Below are 25,894 nucleotides of genomic sequence, written 5' to 3' on the forward strand. Positions count from 1 at the left end.
ACAAATACACGCACATCTATAGTCGTGTGTGTGTGTGCATACGTCGTAGATGTTAGCCAAGCTTTGTATTTACATTTGATGTACTCTATACAGCTTGCAGCAAAGCACACAGGATATGTCTACATACATACGGGAACGCACACGCGTACACGTGTGTAGGCATATACGCGTCGATTGTGCTGTTGGCATACCTGCGAAAGATACAAATGCATACAGGTGAATGCATAATATGTATCCACCTATATCTATATTTAATGTGCGCGCAGAGCTACGTTGAAACATCAGTGAAAATTGGAGAAGCAATATTTCTAATGCTGCGATTGCAAATTCACGTAGGCTAGGGTGTCCCTTATAATGACTTTTTTTTTTAAACTTAAGAATCCGGTCCGAGACGCTAGCCTGATTTATTTCCCTTTGGTGTGGTAAATATGTGTGCACAATTTCAGCTCGATCAAACAACTCTAAACCCTGCCTCAAGAGGCTCAAAGTTAAACGAAACTGCGCTCTTGCAAACAGCTGTTTTTTTAATGTGCAACCCCGTATGCAAGCAAATATGTGATGGAACTGGAGTTGGGACTACCGATTATCGATATCTCATCGATAACTTGTTGATACTTAACGATAAGTATATCGATAATATCGTTAAGATATCGTTAAGTGGTGGAAGAACGAGGGTGGTACAGGCTTTCCATTTCTCCTGACTTTGGACTCTTGCGGTAAAATATGTATTTATGCAGTCCAGGAACCTCTGTCCCAAGTGAACGTTTATTTTCTTAAGGTGGACGAACAAATAAAAATAAATACAAAAAAGTCTATAGTGTATCGTAACTTTAAGCTTCTTGAGGCAGGGTTCAGACGAATCCGATTGTGCCGAAATTTTGCGTAGTTCCTTAGCACACCAAAAGGTATAAAATTAGCGGGCGTCCCAACGTTTTATCGCACCTTCAATTCTAAGGGACACTCTAACGCAGGCATATAGATTAGGGTGGTCCATTTTTTTCAAGTATAAAATGTAGGTTTTCCTCAAGGTTGCTTTTGTTCCGAACATGCTAACTGTCATCTGTGCAAAAATTGAGCCTAATTGGTAAATATTTAGAGGTTGCTAGGGTTAATCGTTTTTAAGGGCATGGGAAAGAGTTTCTGTGTGTTTTCCAATTAATGACTCTCCAGCTGACGTCGCGTAGATTTGGGGATACTAGTGGAAGCCATTTTTATACCTGACAGAAAAAGAACTTTTTTTACGCTACTAAGGAATAATATGTACTATATAAATTTAATGTTGTGTAAAATAATCGTACGGATCGGTAAATATGGTTCATTAGGGTGGCCCTCCTTTATAATTGTTGAATTTTTTTTTGTATTTCGTTTCTCCCACCCCCCCCCCAGAACGGGGCTATTTGCTAAAAACAATTGTCCCTGAAAAAGTTTATTGCAATCGAGCAACAGGAGAGGGTGCCGACCAGGCCTTAAAGTTTAGAATTCATCAATGGTTTGAATTTGAAGAATTTCTCAAAAATGGTAAGCCCTATCGAAATTTTCTTCAAATAATATTGAAAGAGCATACAATTTGCTACAATTACGGTATATATAATTTTTTCGTGCTTCCAACCATTTTCTAGATAATAGCGTTTGAATATAGAGAGATCCGCGCCTCGCGCGTCTCACCCGTACGGCGTGACGTATTGTCCATACGCAGACCTCTCTATATTCAAACGCCATTATCTAAAAAATGGTTGGAAGCACGAAAAAAATTATATATACAGTAATTGTAGGAAATTTAATGCTCTTTTAATATTGTTTGAACAAAATTTCGATAGGGTTTACCACTTTTGAGAAAAGTGAATTTAGGATGTTTATGGTGTATAATTAGCTGGCATCCAACAGTTATAATACCTCAGAGTACGAAATAGTAAATACAATATGATTTAAAAGGTTAATTAATAGTAGACCCCACGGCGCGGGACGTGACGCCGCAAAAAGATTAATAACAAATTAATTTGTTCCGAGCAAAAGCTGAAACATCTAGTAGTAGGTGACAAAAACACCAAGCTAGAATATCCAATATTAACTTGCATTCCAATTACTACCAAATTCGAAATGTAACGTAAAATATCTTAAGCGATTCGATACAGGCAACCTTCTTTAACATTGCGAAATAAATGAAGAAATAAAAATGTCACAATACTTCTAAACCGACTTGTCAGAAATAATGCATTATTGAAATAAATTCGTTTTCTGATTCTTATAACAATCGTACTGAATTTTGTTCGAACAGATTATTCTTGTTTACAGATATGATAAATTCACTCTTCGCGAAAGATGAATGATCCTACGAAGTTTACATAAAAATGATGCAACGGCATTCAAAATAACTGTACAAAAACGCGTCGGAGAAGTTGACAGATTAATGAAGACGATAATATGAAGCATTGATGTCAGTCGCGACTCGACAATGACACGATCATTGTCATCAGCGCCGATTGAACACAGAATTGGCCGGCACTTTAATGAGAACGATATCGAGTTCTGCGCGAATCCTAAAATGACTCATTTAATTTGTGATGCCCGCCGGCGCGGCGTCGCGACGCTGCAATGGCCCGATTCTGTCAATCTTAGTGGCGCGCTTTAAATATACACATCACGCGATTGCTGAGAATAAAATATGCAGACTAGATGAATATTAAGCCCCGTTGACAGATAAACTGCGCCGATATACACAGATTTCTAGCCGATGGAAAATATATCGCCGCATAGATCATCGGTTGATTTATGGAAACCCATTAATCACCACGGCGACGCATAGTCGTTTCCAAATTGATTTTACGCGATAGATTTGGAATAAAGGGATTTGAAAATCATCAAGCTTTTGAACTTCCTTCGTAACTTCAATATGAAATTTTGGGGGAAAGCCAGGAAAAGATTGCTAACAAACTAACTAACTAATGATTACTAACTTATTAATAAGGTTACACTGTATTTGGATGTGGGAAATGCAACTGGTTTAAGTACCTACATTTGGCAATATTATTTTTGTTCTGGTTGCTGGTAGCATTTCCCCAAAAACATGAGGATCCTTTGCTATATAACAACACAGTCTAAAAATCATCCCTCTTTTGTCAGTGAATGTGTAAATACATTTACGTGTCAAATGTGATCCCAAACAACTAGCAGAAGCTGTCTTTTTATATAGGACAACGTAGTCTAAAATTTGGAAACCTCGAACAATAAAAACTGTATATAATTTTTTTTCTTATTTTCAGTGTTTGATATGTCATGAATGTTTCCTGAAAATTTGGGACCGAAATTCGCAAAAATATCGAAGATATAGTCTCATATTTCGATATTTTTCCGAATTTCGATCGCAAATTTTCAGGAAACATTCATGACATATCAAACACTGAAAATATATGGAAAAAATATGCCCGCCCCCCTTAAATATTTAAAAAATAGTCCTCGAAAATAAAAATTCCATTTTTTTGTTCGCTGTCATAAATAAAAAGTGTTCTAGAAGCAACTTTCAAAATTTGAGGGAAACAATTTTTTCTTTTTAGCCTTTCGGACTTTTTCAAAAACCGTTTGTCGCACGAGAAAAAGTAATACAACATAAAAGATGCTCCTTATCCGGATCTACAACTTTCGTTTGACATATTTTTTTATGTAATCAATAATTGGAGGATATTATATAAAATCGACTTCGCGAGCTATTCAATTATTTAAATGTTTCAGGGCCCAGGGGCGCCCTTTCCTGTTATCCGATCGAGCTCAAACTTTACACGAATTTTTTTAAATTATTTGGAACTATTCTGGAGGGTGCCCCGATGAAAATTCAAAAGTCGAAAACAAGAGCCACCCTAATATAATTGCTACAGTTTGACAGTGAAATAGGAATCAAAATATCTCAAGCCCTTATAACAACATCGCTTCAAAAGTAAAGTATCAATTATCTCCATTAATTAGCCGGGGTGAAGAAAGTTAAATATGATTTCATTTACTTAGTCGAATATCAGTTCCATCATTTTGTTACCATTTAATTCATTACAATTAAGGCAAGTTAAGTTCGTTACTGAATTGATTCGCAGTTATTTTTGAGTATCTTCAGTCGATTCAATGGACAAATATAGGCATTGATATAATTTGTTAAGAGTATGCGCAGATGAATATAGTCCATTATTATATCAACTGATAAGACCAAAATTCAATTTAAACGACCCCCCTTTTTTTCGTAAATTATGACAATAAACATTTTTTCAATACTTGTGCGAAACAATGTTTTGAGATAGTTACATTTCTATATTAATTTGAACTTATTCTAAATATGTAAAGGAAACATGAATACTCTAGCAGAAAAGTGTACGACAGTGCTCCATGCGCAATTAATATTTATGACTACTAGTCTAGACAGATTATTGGGGTCAAAGCGTCAGGTTGGAAAATTTTACCAGCTTTCCAGTCCCGATTTGGTCTCTAAACAGTCTATCACCTATCACTGAGAGTTCAACGACATTTAAAACTTATAAAGGGAAAAGTACGGACGAGCTTAGATACCTATACATAGAACTGCCCTACACATATAATACATATAAGTACATATTACACTATCTATTTCAATTTCGTAAAAATATTTTTCAGATCATCGACAAATTCGATACGTCCTAATAAAAACTAGACTCCGCAAAGTTTATCATAAATTAAAAGTTAATCCGGCCTGCGCTGATAAAGAATTAATTTGCATCTGAAGCTTCTAGTTGGAGAATACTTGAATATTGTATAATGCGTTAAAGAGGAATTATACAGTGACTGGGGCTATAATGAAACCGAAATTAAGGGCATTCACCGGTCAAATCGCGCGAAAACATAGGTGACTTTTATGATTTTTTCTAGAAGAAAGTATACAACGTATGGGTCTAAAACTTTTTGCACTCTATTCTGCTACAAATGTGGAGTATAAAACAATTTTTTTTACTTCATTTTTACCCACCTCTGCCTGCGATTGCGTGCTGCATCGTTGTAAAAAAAAAACAAACTGGCGCCACGATAACTATAGACAGGATCATCCAAAATAAAAAAACCAAAGATATTCCTTAATTACACATCTGTGGTTATCGCGCTACCCTCAGGCAGTGTTAAGAAACAACTGGACAATGATTGCCAAATGTTTAAACGATAGGGTCCCCCGAACATGGGTTTTTTCGCACAAAAATGTTTCCTAAAGAAAATTGAGTGGATGAAAATTGGCAATGGAGGGTAGCGCGGAAGCCGATGTAATTACGAGCAGAATCCCGTTGGAGTTTTTAGATTCGGTCGAGAATTGCATTTTTCATCGTGGCGCCAGTGCGTGAAAATTAAGAAAAAAATTTATGAATGTGTCGAAGGATGTGAAACAGTTAAAAATCGAAACCTTTTCTTTTTACAGAGTCGTATATTGGAAGATGCCTCCATTATGTGCAATTCCTGGTCACCGAGGCATAACGTGAGTAGAAAATAACATTGATTACATTCATCGTAGGTACACTGGTCGACAGCAAAAGTGTAGTGTCACTGCGAGACATTACTAAATTATTCTTGGTTGATTAATCGGTTTATTAATTATTAATAACAAGCTTTAAGTTCAACCCAGACCTAACCCAGCTCTTCAGACTTGCCTAACTGGGCGCGTTGCGGCTTTTACACCGCAATCGGAGTTCTCGTTGTTTTACCTCTAAATTTAGGCAATTTTAGATCTCACAGAAGAAAATCGAAATTACGTTAGTTGCTTAATAATATCCACATCCATCTGCTGCTCGTTTTTATAGTGAACATACGAAATATAAAATTTGCGGCTAACTATCGCGGGCGCGCCCACCCCGGAGGGTTAAGCAATTACTTCGATTAGACAAATGAAATTAATGTAAATTTAATAGTGAACGATTTAATTGATTATGCTAATGAATTAACTAGCCCCTACTCGGGGCACGTTGATACAACATGTCTGGACCTTCAAAATGGCTTGTTTCAAAGTCATGGTTCTCGTTTAATTACACGCGATAGCGGTCATCGGTAGAGGAAAGAACGTACTTTAAGTCAGAGTCATTGATAGTATTGAAAATGGAATGCAAAACAAAATAAAAAATAAAAAACTGAAAATTGTAACAACTAGCCCCGGTCTCCCCTACTTAGCAAAACAAAAAAAAATAAATAAAGATTAGTTAAGTAAAGTTAAAATTACTACTACGCAATGATGCATTACAAAATAAAAGGGGCTATAGTGTAAGCTTCAAGAAAAATGAAGACAGTTGAACGGACACTTTGAAAACGACAGCTACAAGAAAAGGGTAGAAGAAGGGATGTACGAGTAAAGGACAGATGAAGAGACAAAACTCCGAACTCTGTTGCTTCAGGCAAAATACTCCATAATCGTATTTATGCTTTACGAAGCCACGTAGTTATGATGGCTTCGCTGACATAAACTTGCTAACTCGTGGTTACGATTATGGCCAGTAGTAAATTGATTATTTAGACATACGACGAGGTGATGCGAGATAGTTGGACTGCCGTAAAAAGAGCTATGGGTCGCTTACGCCTCCCGCAAATGCGGCAAACAGTTGCAACCGTGACATCTTTCGCATGACCCACTCAGCACTCTTAATTACTGGATTTATGCTGTCTGGCAATAATCACGAGATAATTTAATTTCTTACGGTTCTCGTTGCAAACAACGGATTCTTTAAAATTTACCAAAATTTTCTTTCATTTCGCGACACATTCTTCTGAACTTTACGAGAATATTTAATGCATCGCAGTTTTAGCTAGTACTAATTAAATTGACAATTGTCATCATTAGAATGGTTTTCCTCTGTTAATTTTAAACGATGTTGAATGCTTATTAAATTCTCACTTCTTGCAAATTTATTACTCTATAGGTATATGCCTGGGAATTCGCTAGTCTAATCCCAAAAGCCACTTCGCGTACTTATCTATTCCTGAAAAAAATTCTTAAAAATGGTTTACTTTTCCGGCCGTCACAGTGGTGTTCCCCCTTAAAGGGTCTTTCCACTGTGACGCCTTGATAAAGTACCGCTGTTTGGAACTTTTTTTGTCACAAAAAAATGTGTTTACTAAATTGGAGCTTCTTCTATTTATTAATGTGTTTTGAGAATACAAAAAAATTTCATATTTTTTAATGCATGCTTGCCCCTAAATAAGAAGGTACAATATGCGCTGTGAAAAAAAATACCTCGACTGCGTGGTCGATTTTGAAGGAACATTTTATCTTGGGCGGTGGTAGAGAGTTGTGAATCACATATTTTCTAGGCTTCTTCTCATCTTTTGCGTCCCGGAATGATTAAAAAATTTAAAAAATTTGTTAATTCCACATCAATCTAATTAATTTTAAGTAGTCCCTGCCATAGCGATAGTCATACTGATTACAAATCCTTTTGGTTTTTTCGTTTTAAACACACGTCTGCTCCAAAATCGACCACACAGTCGAGGCGCCTTTTATTTTACAGCGTATATTACACCCACTTATTTTGGCGCAAGCAAGCATTAAAAAAATATGAAGAAAAAAAATAATTTTGTATTCTCAAAGCACGTATTAATAAATAGAAAAAACATAAATTTAGTAAACAAATTCTTTTCGTGACAAAAAGAAGTTCCAAACAGAGATGCTTCATCAGGGTGTCACAGTGAGACCCCTTAACACAAACCTCAGGATTAAAAGTAGCCTGACTTCCCACGGTAGGCATCCTACCGTGAACATTTTTACAACATTTCGTGAGTATGCTTTAGGCGAGAGTCTATTCTTCGTCCTAGACTATATTCCGGAAAAATACCAACCGTTTGAAGTGGGGTAACTCTCCGTCGTGTATTTGCATCGGGGCGGCCAGAATCGAGGGATGTCTCTTGTGCTTCTTGTCCATGTCGCGGAACGCAGCGCGAGCATTTTGCGTCGCAGCCTGATGTACGGCAATATTTCATATGGCGGGCCTCCACACATTCAGCCGATGGTAATTTACAACAGGGCGCAGTATTTCGTAGCTTGCATCAATAATAACGGAATAATTGCGTTATCGAATGAACGGCATCAATTATTTGCGCACAATGTCGAACGAACCAACGACGCGACGCGGCGACGAGTTACGGCGTCAGGCCAGACGCCGCGCCGGCAGAGAGCTTCCTGCAGGGAAATATCGAGCGCCATATAAATCTGGATCGTTTCTAAATCGATGACGGTGACGGCGAGGTCCAGTCGCGTCTGTGTCACAAGTGAAACTGAATGTCATCATGACAGGACCGGCACCACGGGGATAATATACCCGTTACTCTAGACAGCAGGTACTCCGCCATGCAAGTGATAATTCGAACAGTCTGCTGGTTTTCGTGTCAGACGTCAGATTTTCTGGAAGAATTTACTTATTCATTCGTCAGACTACTTCGCGATGTAGGTTATCGGACGGAAATAACATAATTGTCCCAATTTGCAATATCCGTTGGCCGTCGGCCCTCGAACGCTCTGTATTTAGCCGGTAGTAACCGACGCTTCGATCCTGGACCAGCTTTTAATCGCAAACTCGGCTGGATAATAAAGTATAGGAGTCATCGCTTTGATTGCTTTTATTTATTGATTATTTATGGAATTATTCAGAGCTGTTTGAGTATCGTCTGTTTAAGGCGGCAACTTAAACCGCCCGGCAACTTTAAATACTTCATAAATTACAGGGATGTCTACCTAAGCGTATTCAGAATGTATCAAATATTAACTAGACATCCCAGTTTATTTAGTATTCGAATTTTACATGTGGGACAAAATGCAGTATAGTTTTGAAGAAGTAAGTACAGTGGCGGATTTAACAGGGCGGCTGAGGAGCAGTTGCCACCTAAGTCCCTGCACAGAAGGCCCCCGCAGGGCCCTATGACCAAAACAAAATTATGATTAGATTATCCAAACACTATATTTTTTTCTGTACTACTACACTTGGCTCGTTTTTAGTAAACTACCCCTTCATTTTCCCCCAAAAATGGGCCCCTCAGAACGTTTGCCACCTGGGCCTTTTTTCTTAAACCCGCCACTGAGAAAGTAGACTTCTGTGTACGCCTTACAAAGAATATCACTTAATTGACATTTTTCGATTTTGGTGAAACTTGACACATGGGTAGGTACGGTATTATTCAATATTAGACGCGTCTTTTGTTTATCAGCTGAAATTTATGCGAAGGGTTGATAATCGTCCCTAAAATTGAGGATGGAAAACCTAGTGAGTTAAATACGGTCGTGCTTCATAAACTGCGAGGGGTCTGTCCTTTAGGAAACGCACGATCGACATGCGACATCCCCACTTCGAGTTCTATGTCACTCAGTCTCGGTGCGTCTTGTTTAAGTACTGTCCTCGGCGGCGCGGCATGGTGGGTAGGCTCGAAGCCACGATAAAAATCATTACCATGCACCGAAAATCGCACACGACCGGTCCCGGATGGTCGTGCGAATAATGAAGCACTACTGTACCTTGAAATCTATTGAGAATAGAAAAAAAAATGTTTGGAATTTGACTAATTATTTATTTTAACAAAAATTTGACCAACGAAGGAACATTTCTAACCCGAAAAGTCTGATTCTAATGGAACTTCGTGTGAATGTAGAGCACGTTGGAGTGTGCCAGGTGAAATTGTTTTTGTCTCCGGAAATTCACTCGAAAAGAGTGAAATCAGAACTATCGCATTTTCTCTTTTTTTTATTTTTAATATAACTTTATAACGGTGCGATATAGAACAGAACTTTACATATAAGAATTGTTTAATTTTTTATTCTCTATCACACTTCTAAGAGAAAAATAAAGTTTTATTAAAAAATCACGATAACTTTAAGGGCTGATTTCACCCCTGTAGAGTGAATTTCCAAAGACAAAAAGCATTGATCCTGCATACTCCAATATGGATTGCATTCACACGAAGTTTCATTAAAATCCAAATTTTTGGGGTTTGAAATGTTCACTTGCAAGTTGTAAGCGGTGCCACTATAGATTGTTAGGTGCGTTTTTTGCAACATTAGTCAGAGTACCTATAAATTTTGCGTTTAACATGCACCTACTATTTGTCAGAACTTTATAGAATGTTACATTTTGAAGGAGAAGTGGAAATGTTCAACATTGATATTACATTTAATAATACTGTAATAGGAAATAATACTAGCGTCAGCGTCATTCTTATGAGAATAAAATAATTGCCTGCACTTGCCACGCTACCATCAAATTACCGTTCACGTAATTATTGGAGCACTGCCATTAAAAGGGAACGACAAATAGTATTATAAAACGTGATTAAAACTCCATACTTAATTATAATAGAAATAAGCATCAATTTTAATTTGAACGTTAGATAACAAAACTTTTAAGTATAATAATGCGATATGTGATTTCAACGAGCGATGAGGAAATTGAAATTGATGCTATTTCTTAGATGAATAACTTAAGGGGAGAAGACCCTACAAATCGACAGAAAAATCGAAAAAAAATAAAAAATAAAAAAAATAAAATAAAAAAAAATCAAAAATATATTTTCAAAGTTATAGGCCGAAATTTAACTTCGTATCGATACTATAGCTTGGTGAGTCAGCGCGCCTCCGAGGGCTGAGCACACCTAAAATGCACTTTAAACACGTTTTACTCGAAACCACGTTTTCAAAATTGGTGCCGCGGATAACTCAAAAACTATTTGACCGACGAACTTCAAATTTTGCACACTTTTAGTTTATAATATTCCTCAGAACGTGAACCTAAATCTCCAACCAAATTATTAATTTTAACCACTTTTTTAAACAAACAAACCGCGATTTTTTGCGAAAATTACACTTAATTGTTTGAATGCCGCTATTTTTAAAATATGCAATTTTTTTTACACCGTTTTAGGTTCACATTCTGACAATTGTCAAATAAATTGAAAAAAATTGTATTGTTCTGTTTCACATAACTACCAGAGATGCTACAACCGGCACCGTTTTGCACCTCGAAAAAAATCTATTTAAGATATCCTTCTATTTCTTTTATATTTATTATAATTTTACTGTAATAACATTTTTTTTACTTGTCAGAATATTAAATAGAGTAGGTACGCTTAAAGTTTCAAAAGGATTAGCACATTGGTATCTGTTACATCAAAAAATTCTTAAATACTGATAAAAAAATAAGCCGTTGAGAGGGGCTTCTCCCTTTAAGGGAGGAAACCAGGCTGCCGGCCGGAAAAGAAGGCTGATTTTGAGGCTCCGTTTTTGGTAAATTAAAAGTTATTATAAGTTATTATTTAGCACGTGTATTGTCTATTAACGTTCTCCTTTCTATATGTAAATAATCAAATGGTTATCGTTCACCACGTGTTGGAAAATACGAAAGTTTAATAGAAACAGTATCATTAGAGTCAGTTTCGCTCTTGTATCCCTGACATTTTCGCGACTGAGGTAGACAAATTAAAAAAACAAATCAATTTCCTCTCCCCTATTTTGTATTCTCCGAGATTGAATTTTTTATCGTCTTTATTTTAAACTGTGAGTTTGTTTTCATCTGGTGAAACGTAATGGAAACCAGAACTGTACGCATTACATAGTCATGAATGTGCACGTCGTGTTCAATTGCATCGAGTTCTGCTCCATTCATCTTAGCTTTCAGGTATACGTACTTTATTTATGCAGTTTATTTCATTCTGACAAGAGTGGCTCGGTTTTTTTTTTGTTTTTTTTTTCGATGCGAAACATTGTGCATAAGAGATAGAAGTGGATTGCATCATGGAATGACGGATGGAGCAGTAAAAAAATGTAATAAAAATTTGGTTAGGACGCCACCTTTCCCATCAGTCGCGAAAATTTACGAAATTCATGTTCCTCGTTGCGAAGCAATCGAAACGAATTTTGATCGACTCGTGAATGGCTCTGGGAGAAAGAAACATCGCGAATGCTATTTTATGAATAGCGCTGTGCTCTGAAATCAAATAAACGTTGCCTCGCAGAGCAAGCTGATAATTCGATTCGATGCTACGGATTAAACGACGAGGGATGAATTTACTGATAAAATATATGAAAATACAATCTATGAATATCGAAAAATTAGATTGTTTGAAACATAATGACTGATATCATTATTTGTTAATTCAAACATTTTAGCTGAAATAAAATTTGCATGGAGACAACTAAATATGCAGTATATTCGATTAAAAGTCATCAGAATTTTTATTGTGTTTGTGAATACCGAATAGAAATTATTGCAAATTTAAATGCCGAATGAAGTCATTGAAATTCACATGATTTATCTAAAATCGATAAGAAACGTTTGCACTTTATAATTTACTCCCATCATTAAATATGCACAGTCTTGCTAAGCAAACAATTTTCAAGTATTTATGTAAGTTTTATCAGGCATAAAGTAATTAAAATTTATTTAAGTTACTTAAGTTTACAATGATTCAGTTACAATTAATTTCCAAAATCTGTGCACGTTTCGTAATTGCTTACAAAAAATTATTTTGCCTATTCATTGTTATTCATTTTAAATGGCCGTGCACCGTATAGTCAAATACATAAATGAATGAATAAATTATACTATCCACTTTTTTCACGAATTCTTGACAAATTTCCTTTCCCGCACAAAAGAGCAATTCCACACTATTTTCTCCTAAATTTCGAACCACTTTGCATTACCCTATCTTCTCTAATACTCGAGTATTCCCAATTTATGCTATAATCACTTGCGAGAATGGTGGAATTATCGTCTGGGGGAGCGGGGGGGAACAGGTTGATGTAACACTTTGTTTCGCGCGGTACATTACGAGCTTAATCATTCCCGCCTTTTCGCGAATCAACTCGGGCAGATAAATTACACCGACGGCTTGTAGGGTGCGATAATTCAATTGTAATTGGCTAATCTTTAACGTGCCGTGGCTGGAAGACGTATTTAACGGGTGGGTTGGCCGCAGGCAGCTCGGAAAAATGACTCTATTAACCACGGGGACGTACTGAATCGTGGCTCGAAGGGGGACCCCGTAGAAACTTTGCTAAACAACTGCACGAGGTGCTAACTACGCAGCTAACAAGAGCAATCTGTATCCGTTGCTGGGTATTGCCGTCGCTTTTCTCATCTCTGCCCTTTCTCTGCCAAACGGTGCCTTAGCAAAACCTAGTTGCACTGGCGTGCCTATATGTGGTCTGTTAGAAATAAAATTGAAAGACAGACGTAAACTGCATCGTTTCGGATAAATTATCGAACTTCAGTCGTAATTCTTTTTTTTTTTAATAAGGAAACAGGGTTCTTCTGTTTTCTTTTGCAAGTACTTAAGTGATTTCGCGTGTGTTTAATTTCAATTGCACTGCTTAGTTGAGAAATAATTTTGAAATTAATATTTGTTCATTTAGCATAATGGAATTCGCTGATTTCGGGAATTTGCGCGATTCTCGACCTTATTTTGCGATCTTTAAACGTTTGTAGCTCGGAGCAACGTTAACCGATTTTCATGAAATTTTTACAAACAGGTTTTTTTTGAATTTTCATTACAAGCTCATAAAAAATTGTTTAAAAATCGACCTTTACTATTCTTTGCGCTATTCCAACCAAATACATTTTTTTTTCAAAACGACGAACCGCGTCAGTTAGCAAACTAATCCTTCTAGCTTCTAAAAAAAAACTCAAGTTGTTTGGACCAATTCTAAAAAAGTTACGCGATTTTAAAAAGTGTCCGAATATTAATGCGAGTCACTGTACATATTTGCACTTGCAACCTACGTGGAGCGTTCTGAACAAAAGTCTATTTTTTTCTTCTGAACTTGTAGTTTATTCATTTATTTCGCAATAAGAATCTTATTAAAAGAATAACAATTTGTACGCAAGACTAGCGTCAAAAGATCAACGTACTGCTAGCCCCGAGTCATCAACACTTCTCACTAAAAATTTCAATGTAGCAGTTGTTTTTTTAAGGATTTTATTACCGTGCTCACGATTCATTTCAAAGTCAAAAACAGAACATTGAAGGCATTCTTCGTCCCCTGAGCATGAATTTCAATTGATAAGAAAAAAAAAATACGTGTCTCAAGTTCTCCAATAGCTTTTAGCATGTCCAGGTTCGATCACAATCGCAAATTGTCAATAAGTTGATGATCCTTGTTGATTTCTATTGAGATTTCAATAACAAAAAATGGAAAGTTTCCTGTCATTTAAGTGTACTGGGAAATTACAAAAAAGTGAAGCGTAACCATTGCTGTTTGAACATAGTAATTATATTTACACAAAGTCGAGGATATATGCGGCAAAGAATAGTGCGTCACGCTACAAAATTGAAAGCAAAATACTCTGTAAAGTGGCAATTTCATGGCACGCAGGAAGGGAAACGCGATGATAAACTTCAAAATTAGAAAAAGTGCCGGTAGTTCAGCAACCTACAGACAAACAGTACAGTACACGTACTCGACGAAGGCCCGAGGAGTTCATAAATAATCGAAGCGCTGAAGCACGACGGTGGTTTTCACATGAAACATTGATCGACCGATGCGGACATTACAGTTTATAATGAAGTAAGTGGATAGTGAATCGCTCTTAGCTTCGAGTGACTGAACGAAACTATCGACGCTCTCATGAGTGCCTACCCTAAGAATATATTAATATAAATTTTTAATACTTTTCCTGTAATAGCCTCGGTGGAAGAAACTTCTCCTGTACATTGCTTAAATTCCTTCAGAATGTTATTTAATATTTTACGTGCACACACAAGGGTATTAAAATCAGCGTTATATACAGTTACTTACAAAAGAACTCACCCACTGTATACGCGCAACATATTTTACATATTTAATCGATGTTAAAGTTAGAATCACCAATTCTAATTTACATTATTATAAACAGCGATTCGTACGCTTAAAATTAGGAGGAGTTTAATTGAAAAATTATACCTAATTTGTTTAAAAAAAATATTGCTATCCGTACAAAAATATTCTCGAAATTTAATAGTTATTTTATATAAACTTGATTAGAATGAATTAATATTCGTCCGATATCCTTGCGACTATACATATAAGCTTTAATCTATTTTGTATAGATTGAACTACTTTTTTTCTAGAAGCCACGTTTATTTTCATCCATTCCTCTACCAAAATCTGTTTGAACATTTCATTGGTAGATGGTACCAAATAACTATAAGTACATTTCTCAAGTGAGAATGCGAGCCAGGATTGGCAACTCTAACATTGATTAAATGTGTAAAATATGTATGTTACAGGTTTGTGGTGTGTGGATACTTTTGCGAGCAACTGTATATGTATATGTATACATAAATGTGACATTGGTTACGTAGTAACAGAGAAGTTTCAAGGAATTTTTTTAATTCTTGCTTAAGATTTATTTCGCACGTTTCAAGTGGCACATGGAAAATATGCTTTCAGAGTTTCACTTACACAGTCTACGATTATCGAGCTAAAACGTTTTGACGATGCGATTTGATTAAGACGGATTCATACAACTTTAATCGGACTCCGCAGCACAGATGGTTCCCGTTAAACTGTTTTGACAATGAATCGGCCTTTATCGATATTTAATAAAGCCAAGAAATCGATGACACTGTTCGATTGTATTCTATTTTCGTGTTCCGTTAAGAGAACACTAACAACAACCAACATACCAAAGGTCACGGATTTCATGTTACAGAAAACTGTACATATTTTTCTAAAGAGTATTCATTTGTATTCTAAGATTTTAAACACAGAGTTTCCAAGACAAACAACTTTTTCGATCACGTTTACCTTAATTTAATTGAACGGCGTAACACATTTTCCAAGGATGAGTCACATTATCTCGGTTTAAAAAAAAATTAGAGCTTTTCAACGTTTAATTATTTCGAAATAAATGTTGAATGAAATTAAATTTTCCAAACTACACGTATGTACCAGTTTAATAATTCTAAGTGCTTTTATTGCCATTCTTATCGCATTTAGTCTTGTAATAAGATCAGTTTTTTTCAATTTGTTCGAAACGTAATTGCTGTGTATAAGTTTTATATTTAATTATTAAATAATGACCATGGACATTTTCACGTATTATTCTGAGCATTTCTAATTAAATAAGATATTATGAAAATATATATATAAAGAATAGACTGTCTATACTTTTATTGGATATTTATAAGACACTTTTACAGACATGTTATTTAAAATGTTAAGTAAAATTATTATTCCTGATAAGTACTATTTTTAAGCTAAACTCATTTTTCATCATTTTGGGGGTTTACCACTTGTCCAATGGAACAGCTCGAATATTGGCATTCATATAAAAAATACTGTCCTTCGAAGCAATTTTATTGTTGGTCGATAAAATGTATGTCTCTTTCACGTTACAATCAAACTTCAAAAGTGATATAGCGCGTTCATATCATAAAGTTCTTTCTTTTTATTAGAGTTTCAAGTTGCTTCGCATTAGAGTTGTTTCGATTTTCCTCGAATAATGTGACGATGTTCCTTGCGTGGCCGCCAAACCTTGCAATGCGACGCGAGTGACAGATGCAGTTGACGCAAAATATCCCATATAATATCGATTGCCACGGTATAGAGGTGTATCTGGACAAAACGAAACCGTGAATTCGCTTCACAACTGTTATTAATATATCAACGGGGAAGAGATCGTATTACTCCTTCACCCTCGGTCGTTCTCCGTTTATCATTATTCCATATAAAATTATGTGATTCATCTTCGTCAACGTCCTCGTTTGTTCCACCTCGGATGTAGTATTAATATTAACACTAACGTACGAAATGTTGTATGTCTGCTTTTGCGATGGTGGCCATTACAAATGAATTCGAGAAATCATTTAAAAAAGTATTTTAATGGTAGACTTAAGGGGTTATACCCAGTCAGGCGGCCGAAAAGAGGCGAATATTTGCGATTTTTTTTTGAATAAGCGGAAGCGTATATTTTTATAAAACCTTTTGCGCTTAAAAGAGCAACATTTAAAGAACATTTGGTAATTTTTTCGTGGAAAAATATTTACGTTTATAATAAAGTAACAACCGACATCCAAGAAGCATTTTTAAAAATTCGGTTTTGCGGTGAGCACTGCCATTCGGAAGCAGATTATCTAAAATCAAAGAAACAAAAAAGATTTCGTTAGTATATTAATGTATCCTCAGGTTGGCGAAGAGAATTTTCTGAAATATTAATTTAAAACAAAATGAAATCCTGTTTTTTTTCGTGCAAAAATCACGCGAAAACAATCAGGGTTTCAACTTTAAATAGCCGCCATTTTGTTTTAGATTAATATTTCGGAAAATTCTCTCCGTCAATCTGAGGATACATTGATATACTAACGAAATCATTTTTGTTTTTTAATTTTAGATAATCTGGTTCCGAATGGCAGTGCTCACCGCAAAACCAAATTTTTAAAAATGCTTCTTGGATGTCGGTTGTTATTTTATTATAAACCTAAATATTTTTCTACGAAAAAATTACCAAATGTTCTTTAAATGTTGCTCTTCTAAGCGCAAAAAGTTTTGTAAAAATATAAGCCTCCGCTTCTTCAAGAAAAATTCACAAATATTCGCCCCTTTTCGGCCGCCTGACTATGTATAGCCCCTTAATGAGACCGTTGACCTGATATAAAAGTTACTATAAACTTCTATCAGCTTGATCAGTAAGATCTGGGTTGTATTCAGAAAAAGATCTACTACAATCCTGCTGTAACAAAACATGTGTTCCCATTTAAAAATTCAATAGTTGACAAAACCAAGTGGTCAACTACCTAAATGAACGATTACAGAAAATAATGTGTAATCAATTACACAATTACAGTTTAATCGTAATTTGCAATTTGTAATTAGATTACATTTTGCCCAACTCTGTCTGACACCCTCTGTTTAGTAACTTTCAAAATTTTCTGTTGGTTATATTGCTATTTGCGAAAGTCATTTTCATTGTTGTTAACCATAATTTCATCAGTAATTATAGGCATGTTTCTAAACGCATGAAAGGATTGGCAGACCCTATTGCGCGTCCGGTTCAAATGGCACATCCACCCCAATATAGTCTGGTCAGCAACCCCAGCGACATTTGACAAGCAAGCGAACGTGATTAGTGAGTTTCGTAGGTCACACGTAGTTGCTTTTCAAACAACATTAATTTCGCCTCAGTAAGCCACATTTTATGTTTCACGTACCTACACTATAACCCGGGCTGTACTGTGAGATCATAAAATGTACAGGAAAATATTAACAACATTTACTGAAATGTAGAATTTGCTACACTTCCTTATATCTACAATTCGCTGAGAATAGTATAAAAATGACATTCGCCAAGTATCCGAGAATACTGAAATTAAAGTTAATTTAAACAAAACCGATTGCCCTCACAGAACTAGGGAACAACAAATAATCTAAGGAGTATACCGTTAATACTTCAGTTAGACACCAATTAATAAGGAATTCATATTTAACTAATGAAACACTTGTATGTAAATTTATCAACAAGATTATTATTGTCGATGTGTCATAAGCATCGGTAATTCAATAAAGCTTAGCAGCTACTAAAGGACTGCCACTAAATTGTTAAAAGTAATCAACGCAATAGTACTATAAACATTAGCATAAAATTAAGCTGAGTTAAAAATCTCAACACAGTTCAGCTTCCGTTAAAATCGAAGTATGGGAAAGGCTAAATTCAAGTTTCCAGTGTCAAAACTATTTTTAGAATATCGATCGCACGGCCATGTTGAGTACGTGGAGTGACCTCTGACCGGGTGCTTTTACACAAACGAGTCGCGAACTCTTTCGCATAAAATGACATTGCCACGAATTTTTAAACAAATGTTCTTTCCGTGTATATTATAAATAGCAACTCCGGTCCCTGAAATCCTCTCACCGAAAGTTTCTCAGAATCCGGCACGCCCTTAAATAAATTTCTAACGTTCAACGCAGCATCTATTTCCCTGTGCCCCGATCTAACAACCCCCCTCCGAAAATCGTAACTCTGGAGGTTGCACGGTATCAACTGCTGACGTTACAAGATTTGTCCGATACGATTTAACTTCGTTTAAAAAGACGGGAGGCAGGCCTCTTTCTGAATTCTGTTATTCCAGCCTTATAGCGTGATCCATGATTCTTCAATCAGTGTCACGTGTCCCTTTTAACGTTTCAGGGTGACTTATTCGGGGGCTTGAACAGCGGCCTACAAGACGGCTTACTCTCGAGGGCGGAGGCTTTGGCTGCGGATTTAGGAAAACACAACGCGGGCACTCCGATGCCTTTGAAGCACGACCCTGTCTCCGTCTATCATCACGGAGCCCACATGCCAACCCCCCATCCAAATAACCGGCCACATCATCAGGTACATTCACACCTCTTTGTGAGTCTGCTTTTTTTGACATATTACTCTCTCGTATGAATATTTCTTATGCGTATGCGCGCGGCTCGTGCCACCGGTGAATTATTACGTCAGTTGTTTCTGCAAAGCACAGCCGTCGTTTACGAGGCTGCTGAGACTTTTAATGAATATTCTGTGTACATGTGTACAGATTGTTCGAGTCTGATTTATAATGTAGAAGCTTAAACTAACCGACGCTGCAACGGGCTTCTTATCTCCTTCTTTCATTTGTGGAAGGGTGAAAGTCGAACGATAACAATATAATATTCTTAAAATAACTGGCACGTTCATTAATTATTACGCAATGCTTAGGCACTTATATAATAATGCGCTGAACTTCAATTATCACGTAGTGTCGAGCGGTTGAAATTAGAGGGACGGGTTTCATGGTGGTCTATGGTATTTTTCGCAGGGTCCTAGAGAGTAACTATGCAGAAGGGCCAGAGCGGGCAAAGCGTTTAGGAGTTAGGGGAGACCGGGGCAAAGTGACGCGAAAAAAGTTTGAAGGCGAATAAAATTTTTCCCTTTCAATAAAAATGTGTGGAAATAGATTTATAATATAATTTGAACATTACTACTGATAAATGACGAATAGCAATAGTTAAAATAAACTTAAAGTATATTAAAATTCAACTTGAAAAGAAAATGCCAAAACGACCACTTTACCCCATATATGGGGTCTGGGTTAGGTTATGTATATGAGGTAAAAGTATGCAATAAAATTGTTTCATAAAGTGTGTTTTAATGAAACAGTCGTCGGTATTGGTATTCATGACAAATGAAAAAAGTGAAAAGAAAGAAAAATATGACACTATTTCATTACCTGTTTATTTTTATACTTGTCTTAATTGTTGAAATTTAAGAATTAAATTATTTGTAAACTTTAATAGTTAACTATATACAATAAATAATTTAACGGTTATTTTTTCGATCATAGACAGAATTATTTTTCCATTTTTGTTAAGAGGTATTGGTATTGACAAAGTACTGAGTAAAGTAAAATGTACTAACGCCAATGCCGCTGCATTCCAATAAATAATGATACGCGTAAATGGTTTCCGGGGAACAATAATTATATTATAGCCTGATATTGTTTCCAGCGGTAATGTTTATCTATGAAATAATTATCACAAATGCATTTGACCGTTGTTACTGCAGTTTCGGAAAATTCAACGTTTAAATGTGGTTATAAAATGCAACGAATTCTAGCAGTGAATTAAAATCGCGTACAATAATTGATTATGCGTAGCAATTAATCACGATACATAATTAATCTCGCAGCTGAAACATTCATCTCTGTCGATTTTTCATGAATGCCCGTAACAATACGGGCAGCAGTTTTTGTTTTCAGACTTTAATCAATAATAACTTCAGTATTCCCACGTGTGCAAGCAATTTTGTACATTTAAATGTGAAAATTTAATGTCCCATTTCATTAACAATTATTCATCGCTGCAGAATAAGCGTTCGTTGAAAAATAAACATTTTGGTGTGCATGGATGAACTAAAGTAGTATTGGTCAAAAGAGAGTTAAAAAATGGTATTGTTGTGTATGCACAATTGGTTCAAAAGGATGAAAAAGAACGTTTCCCCCGTTTGGAATACTAAATAAGAAACGCATAAACGAACCTATACCAACGTTCTTAAATTTAATTTAAAAAATAAACCATAAGGAACATTTACAATTCTATTGGTCAAAATATATTCAGTTTTGAAAAAGTGTCAAGATATTAACGAAGGTACAAATGACAGTTGCTTTAGTAGACTAACAATAAGTATTATAAAAGTACAAGGAAAGTCCAAAGAGAAGTGTATAAAACAATAGAAAGACACAACAAAGAGAAAAGACACAAATAAAAGTAAGGCTGCTAGTGACCACAGTAGTCTAAAGTGTACGTGTAGTAGGGCTGTTCGAGTACTCGAATAATCGAGTAGCTTGAAATTCGGACCTAGCCGAGACTCGGCTGCCGAGCCGAGCCGAGTACTCGAAAAAAACGAGCGGCTCGAATAGAACCGAGTAGCTTGAATAGAACCGTGAACTCGAATTTTTTTCGAGCGGCTCGAATAGAACCGAGCGGCTCGAATAGAACCGAGTAGCTTGAATAGAACCGTGAACTCGAATTTTCTCGAGCGACTCGAATAGAACCGAGTAGCTTGAATAGAACCGTGAACTCGAAGTTTTCGAGCGGCTCGAAGAAAACCGAGCGGACCGAAAGTACCGAACAGTCCGGTGTGTCGAGTAGTTTGAAGCTTGAATGTTTCGAATATTTTAGAATATGTTTATATACTGGATAATGGTTTGTAACTACTACTATTATTATTTCGACTTTATTTTCAATAGTTAGAGAATACTTTCATTTGCATTTTACATTTCAATTACTCGCATTATTACTGCGGCCTCGCCTTTACTCGTATCTTACTTACTCCTTATGCACTATATTTTCTGTTTACCGAGTAATAAAGTCGATAAACAAACAAATAACTCTGAAAAGAAGCGGTGTACATAAGTGGGGATGTTACGACCGCGCACAAATTCAATTACAATTTGCTACTTGGTGTTTCGGGGTGCTTTATGCTAATACAAGCAATCTGAGGCCGACGAATGTAGGATAGGACGACAGTAGGGTGAAGTAACCAATGTGCAGCGACCCGGAATGATCTTCTTCAGCGCAGGGGCGTTGCTCGTATATTATCTCGCCATCGAGACAATTCGTAACATACTGGGCGGAACGCAATCAATTTTGACAGAATGTTGTTTCTATAGTACCAAGATTGGGTACACCATCTAATCCGTAACGCACAAAAAATTCATTTAGTTGATCATAGAAAACTGTCTCACAAATTTACGAAGTACCTATGTATGGATTTCACAGGGAAGATCGATGAATCATTTTTTAAACATGTTTTAAATTTCAAAAGATGACGGAGGTGTAGGCCAGTGGAAGTCAGTGGAACTTCTCACAGCGATCAGAATTTTTTAAACAGTTTGATATTGCGACATGTATGTACACTGCAAATGAAACGAATGTCACAAAGCTCTAAACCCCAGTTACATTAAATCATAACGAAATCCGAGCGGATATCATACGTCAAGTTAATGTCGTTCGATCGATTCACTTAAGGAGTTGGAGGAGCGAAATGTGGATGACAGGAAGAAAACCAGTGACGGTCGAAAGACAGTTTAAAAAGCGAACGATAACAAAAATGCCACAATTTAGCCACAGGGAACTGTATCACTATGCTGTTTAAAATCAGCAGATTCTCTGCAACTAATCAGTGACACCAACATAATAATTACAGCCTACGTTATAGTAATTGTAATATACTATATAATACTGAACTTTAATCTGGTATAATACTGGTCACAGTTACAATTTAATGTCCTTATTAAATAATAAAATTACAGAGACGAAAAATTTACTTCTGTCGCTTAAGAATTTGTTTATTTCACTACACACACGTGTTGCACCACAGACAAATAGAACTTCTGTTAGAGTTACCTAGCGGCACTCTCTACAACCTGTAATGAGTTTCAACTGTTTATATAGCACCAGTAATAGACAATGTTTCAAGGTACACTATGCCCGAGGTACAACAGTCTCCCCTACTTTTCTCGATAGTGTATGGTGATTTAATTAATAAAAAAAAATGGCTCTTGGGTCTTAAACGTTACACATATGAACATCTTTCTTTTGAATAGTAGCGAAAGTGAGACGATGTTGCAAATCTTCAGCAGTGAAATCGCAAACTAAGAAAATTAGTAGCCCTGTACGAGAAATTGGAGAATTAGGTACCCATTGAACGAATTTATTGTCAGAACAGGGGAAATCAAATGTAACCTGTTTCGGAGTTTCTAGCTTCCTATTACAAGTACACCTACCAGCACAATTCTTACGAATCGATAATATGATTTTTAATAATTTGAGTGAAATTTAATTTCGTCAATGTTCACGTTATGAATAAAATAATGCGGTGAAGGGGATAGAAAAAAATTTCACACTAGCATACAGTTGCCAGTCGTCGTATCTACCTGAAAACCATGCCAAAATTAAAAATATCATATGCAGTAGTAATCTAGTAACACAGTAGATTTTCATAAAAGAGAATTATGTTAAGAAACGTTTGCTTCCCTCGTGTGATATCCACATTGCATACTCCTCTTGTTATTTATTACGCGCATATACAACATTTTAACACGACGAAGGAAAGAAAGCTGCACAGTGATAGAAATGAACGTAAGCTAATTTTCCAAAGAGTTTTTCACTGCAAGAACTGATCGATAATAAGTCACGAAATCAATTACTAAACGAAGACGAGGCTCCTGAATAGCAAATCGGCTAAGGACACCGCCAGCAGGAAAGAATAAAAAGTAAGGCGGGCCCATCGATCTTGATGAAAATTGGTTGACTGTTGGCCCGGAGGTGTACCCCGTTGACCATCAAGTGGCTGTATAGATCGCAGTTCTGGCTTCCCGCAGTGCGGTGGCATGAAACAGCCCCCTTCTCGCTTACAGCTCGCCCTCTCGCTCTTTCGCGCGAGCCTCCCCGTACAGATGGCCAAACAGCAAGTGTCCCATAAAGTCTGTTTTTATACGCGAGGCTGACGAATTCAATAACGGCGGTGTCCTACCGGCGACCCGCCAAACGCGCAACGTATTACGTTCACGGACGCATGTAACGAGTTTTGTATCATTGGCACAAGCTTGGGGAGCAAAACGTGAGAGGGAGAGAGAGGAATCGTGACGAGTGATAGGCGGTGCAAGGGAGCAAGCGTGATAGAGAGGAAAGATAGAACGAAAAGGATAGACAGATAGATAGATAGAAAGGGAGAGAGAGAGGGGTGAGAGCGAGAGAGTAAGAGGGAGAAGAGGGGAGAAATCGACTAACCCTACCGTCGTGTCAGCGTAATGATGAAATATTGCGGGGGTCTCTGGGGTCCTACCTTATACGCCCCTGGGCTAGTCCCTGGCTCACTCCATATTTGCCACCATCCTCTTCCAACCCCGTTCCTTCTTCCTCTTTCATGCTGCTTGCCGCCACCCCCAGCCCCCCTCTGCATTTCTGATGTAACGATGCTATTCCAGAGCACCCCAGGACTGAAATCGTGCCATCCAGTTAGGCCGCTATACTGCATATCCTCGTGAGAATAAATGTTGCGTACATTGCGAGTATAAATGTTGCATATATGCGTAGGCGTACGTGTCACGCCCTACGTACCGTATCGCGAACGTCGCGATGCCGTATGCTCGCGCAGGAATTGAAAGACACATTTCCCTTTTTTTACGGCCCCTCCCGTACGCCCCCGTGGTTCCAAGATCACGGATGCGCTGAAAAATCTTGAGCGTCGTGATAGAGACTGGCGATACCTGAAATCACGATGTTACGTAGAGTGACGTATGGTTCTGGGACTGTATACCTGTGTTTCTAGGATTATTGCTGTTATTAATGCCTTTAGTGTGGAACGACAGATAGAATTGTATACAATGTGAAAGTAGTATACGGAAAGGGAAGAATAGCGAGACCGGTTGGGGATAAAGGGACGACATATGTACTTAAGGGGAAGTCCTATTCTTTGGACTAAAATCGTAGCAAAATTTGGGATTTTTTTTTTAAGAAACCAGCGCTTCGATTCGTCTGAAATTTGGAACATGTTTTGATCCACCTTTGAGGAAGCTGCGGTTTTTTTTTTATTAAATTGTAACCGTAAATATAGTAGTTATGCATGATCGACCATCATGCCGCGCAAAATTCGTCGGCCGTTGGTGTGCATGATATTTATCTACCAGGTAATCTGAAACAGAAAAGTGAAACGGCGTTTTATTTTATACATATGTAGCTTGAATTTGATGAACCAGCAAAGAACAAAAAAATTTATTCAGCAGTGTGGAGAGTTTTCAAACTGAAAGGTCTGAACCTTTCATTTTTGCGATCCAGTTTTGCGCCAATTTTCTTATGCAACGAAAGAAGTAGAGAACTTAACGGTGTTCTGGTTCATCAAATTGAAGCTACATGTGTACAAAGTAATACGCCGATTCATTTTTCTGTTTCGGATTACCTGGAAGGTAAATATCATGCACACCAGCGGACGACGAGTTTTGCGAGGCATAACTCCTATGTTTATTATTAAAAATTAATAAAAAAAAAACTGCAACTTCTTCAAGGATGCATAAAAACATGGTCCAAATTTCAGATGAATCGAAATGCTAGTTTCTTTAAAAAAAATTCCTAAATATTGCTATGTTTTTAGCCCATAAAATAGGATTCCCCCTTAAGGTATAGGTGGAGAAGAATAGGTTAGGTCTGTGGGAAAGTTCTCTCACAAGATTTGGTCTGCTCATAATGCAACAAGAATGGGTACGTGGATTTCACTAATTGACTATGCCTAGCTTAAACTATGAAATTAGTTAATTTCTTGGGAAATACAGCATTGTTTTATGGAGCTTGATAGAGCCAAAGTGTTCAACAGCGAAGTGCAATAGCAGAATGTATACTTCATAAGTAACAAAAAGGCAATGAGATAAAATGTTCGCGTAAAATTATTAATAGAGA

The 25,894-nt window shown here is 36.7% G+C and overlaps 1 protein-coding gene across 1 annotated transcript in view; it reads left to right on the forward strand.

Moving 5' to 3' along the window:
• Window positions 1-25,894, forward strand: part of Acj6 (abnormal chemosensory protein 6) — an 84,688-nt gene that overhangs the window by 55,142 nt on the left and 3,652 nt on the right. Inside the window, exons 2-3 of the mRNA XM_076830470.1 lie at window positions 5,414-5,470; window positions 19,122-19,310. Coding sequence (XP_076686585.1) covers window positions 5,414-5,470; window positions 19,122-19,310 — 246 coding nt within the window. The remainder of the gene's footprint in view (window positions 1-5,413; window positions 5,471-19,121; window positions 19,311-25,894) is intronic.

Source organism: Andrena cerasifolii, chromosome 2, assembly GCF_050908995.1.
Source record: "Andrena cerasifolii isolate SP2316 chromosome 2, iyAndCera1_principal, whole genome shotgun sequence".
Taxonomy (NCBI): Eukaryota; Metazoa; Arthropoda; class Insecta; order Hymenoptera; family Andrenidae; genus Andrena; species Andrena cerasifolii.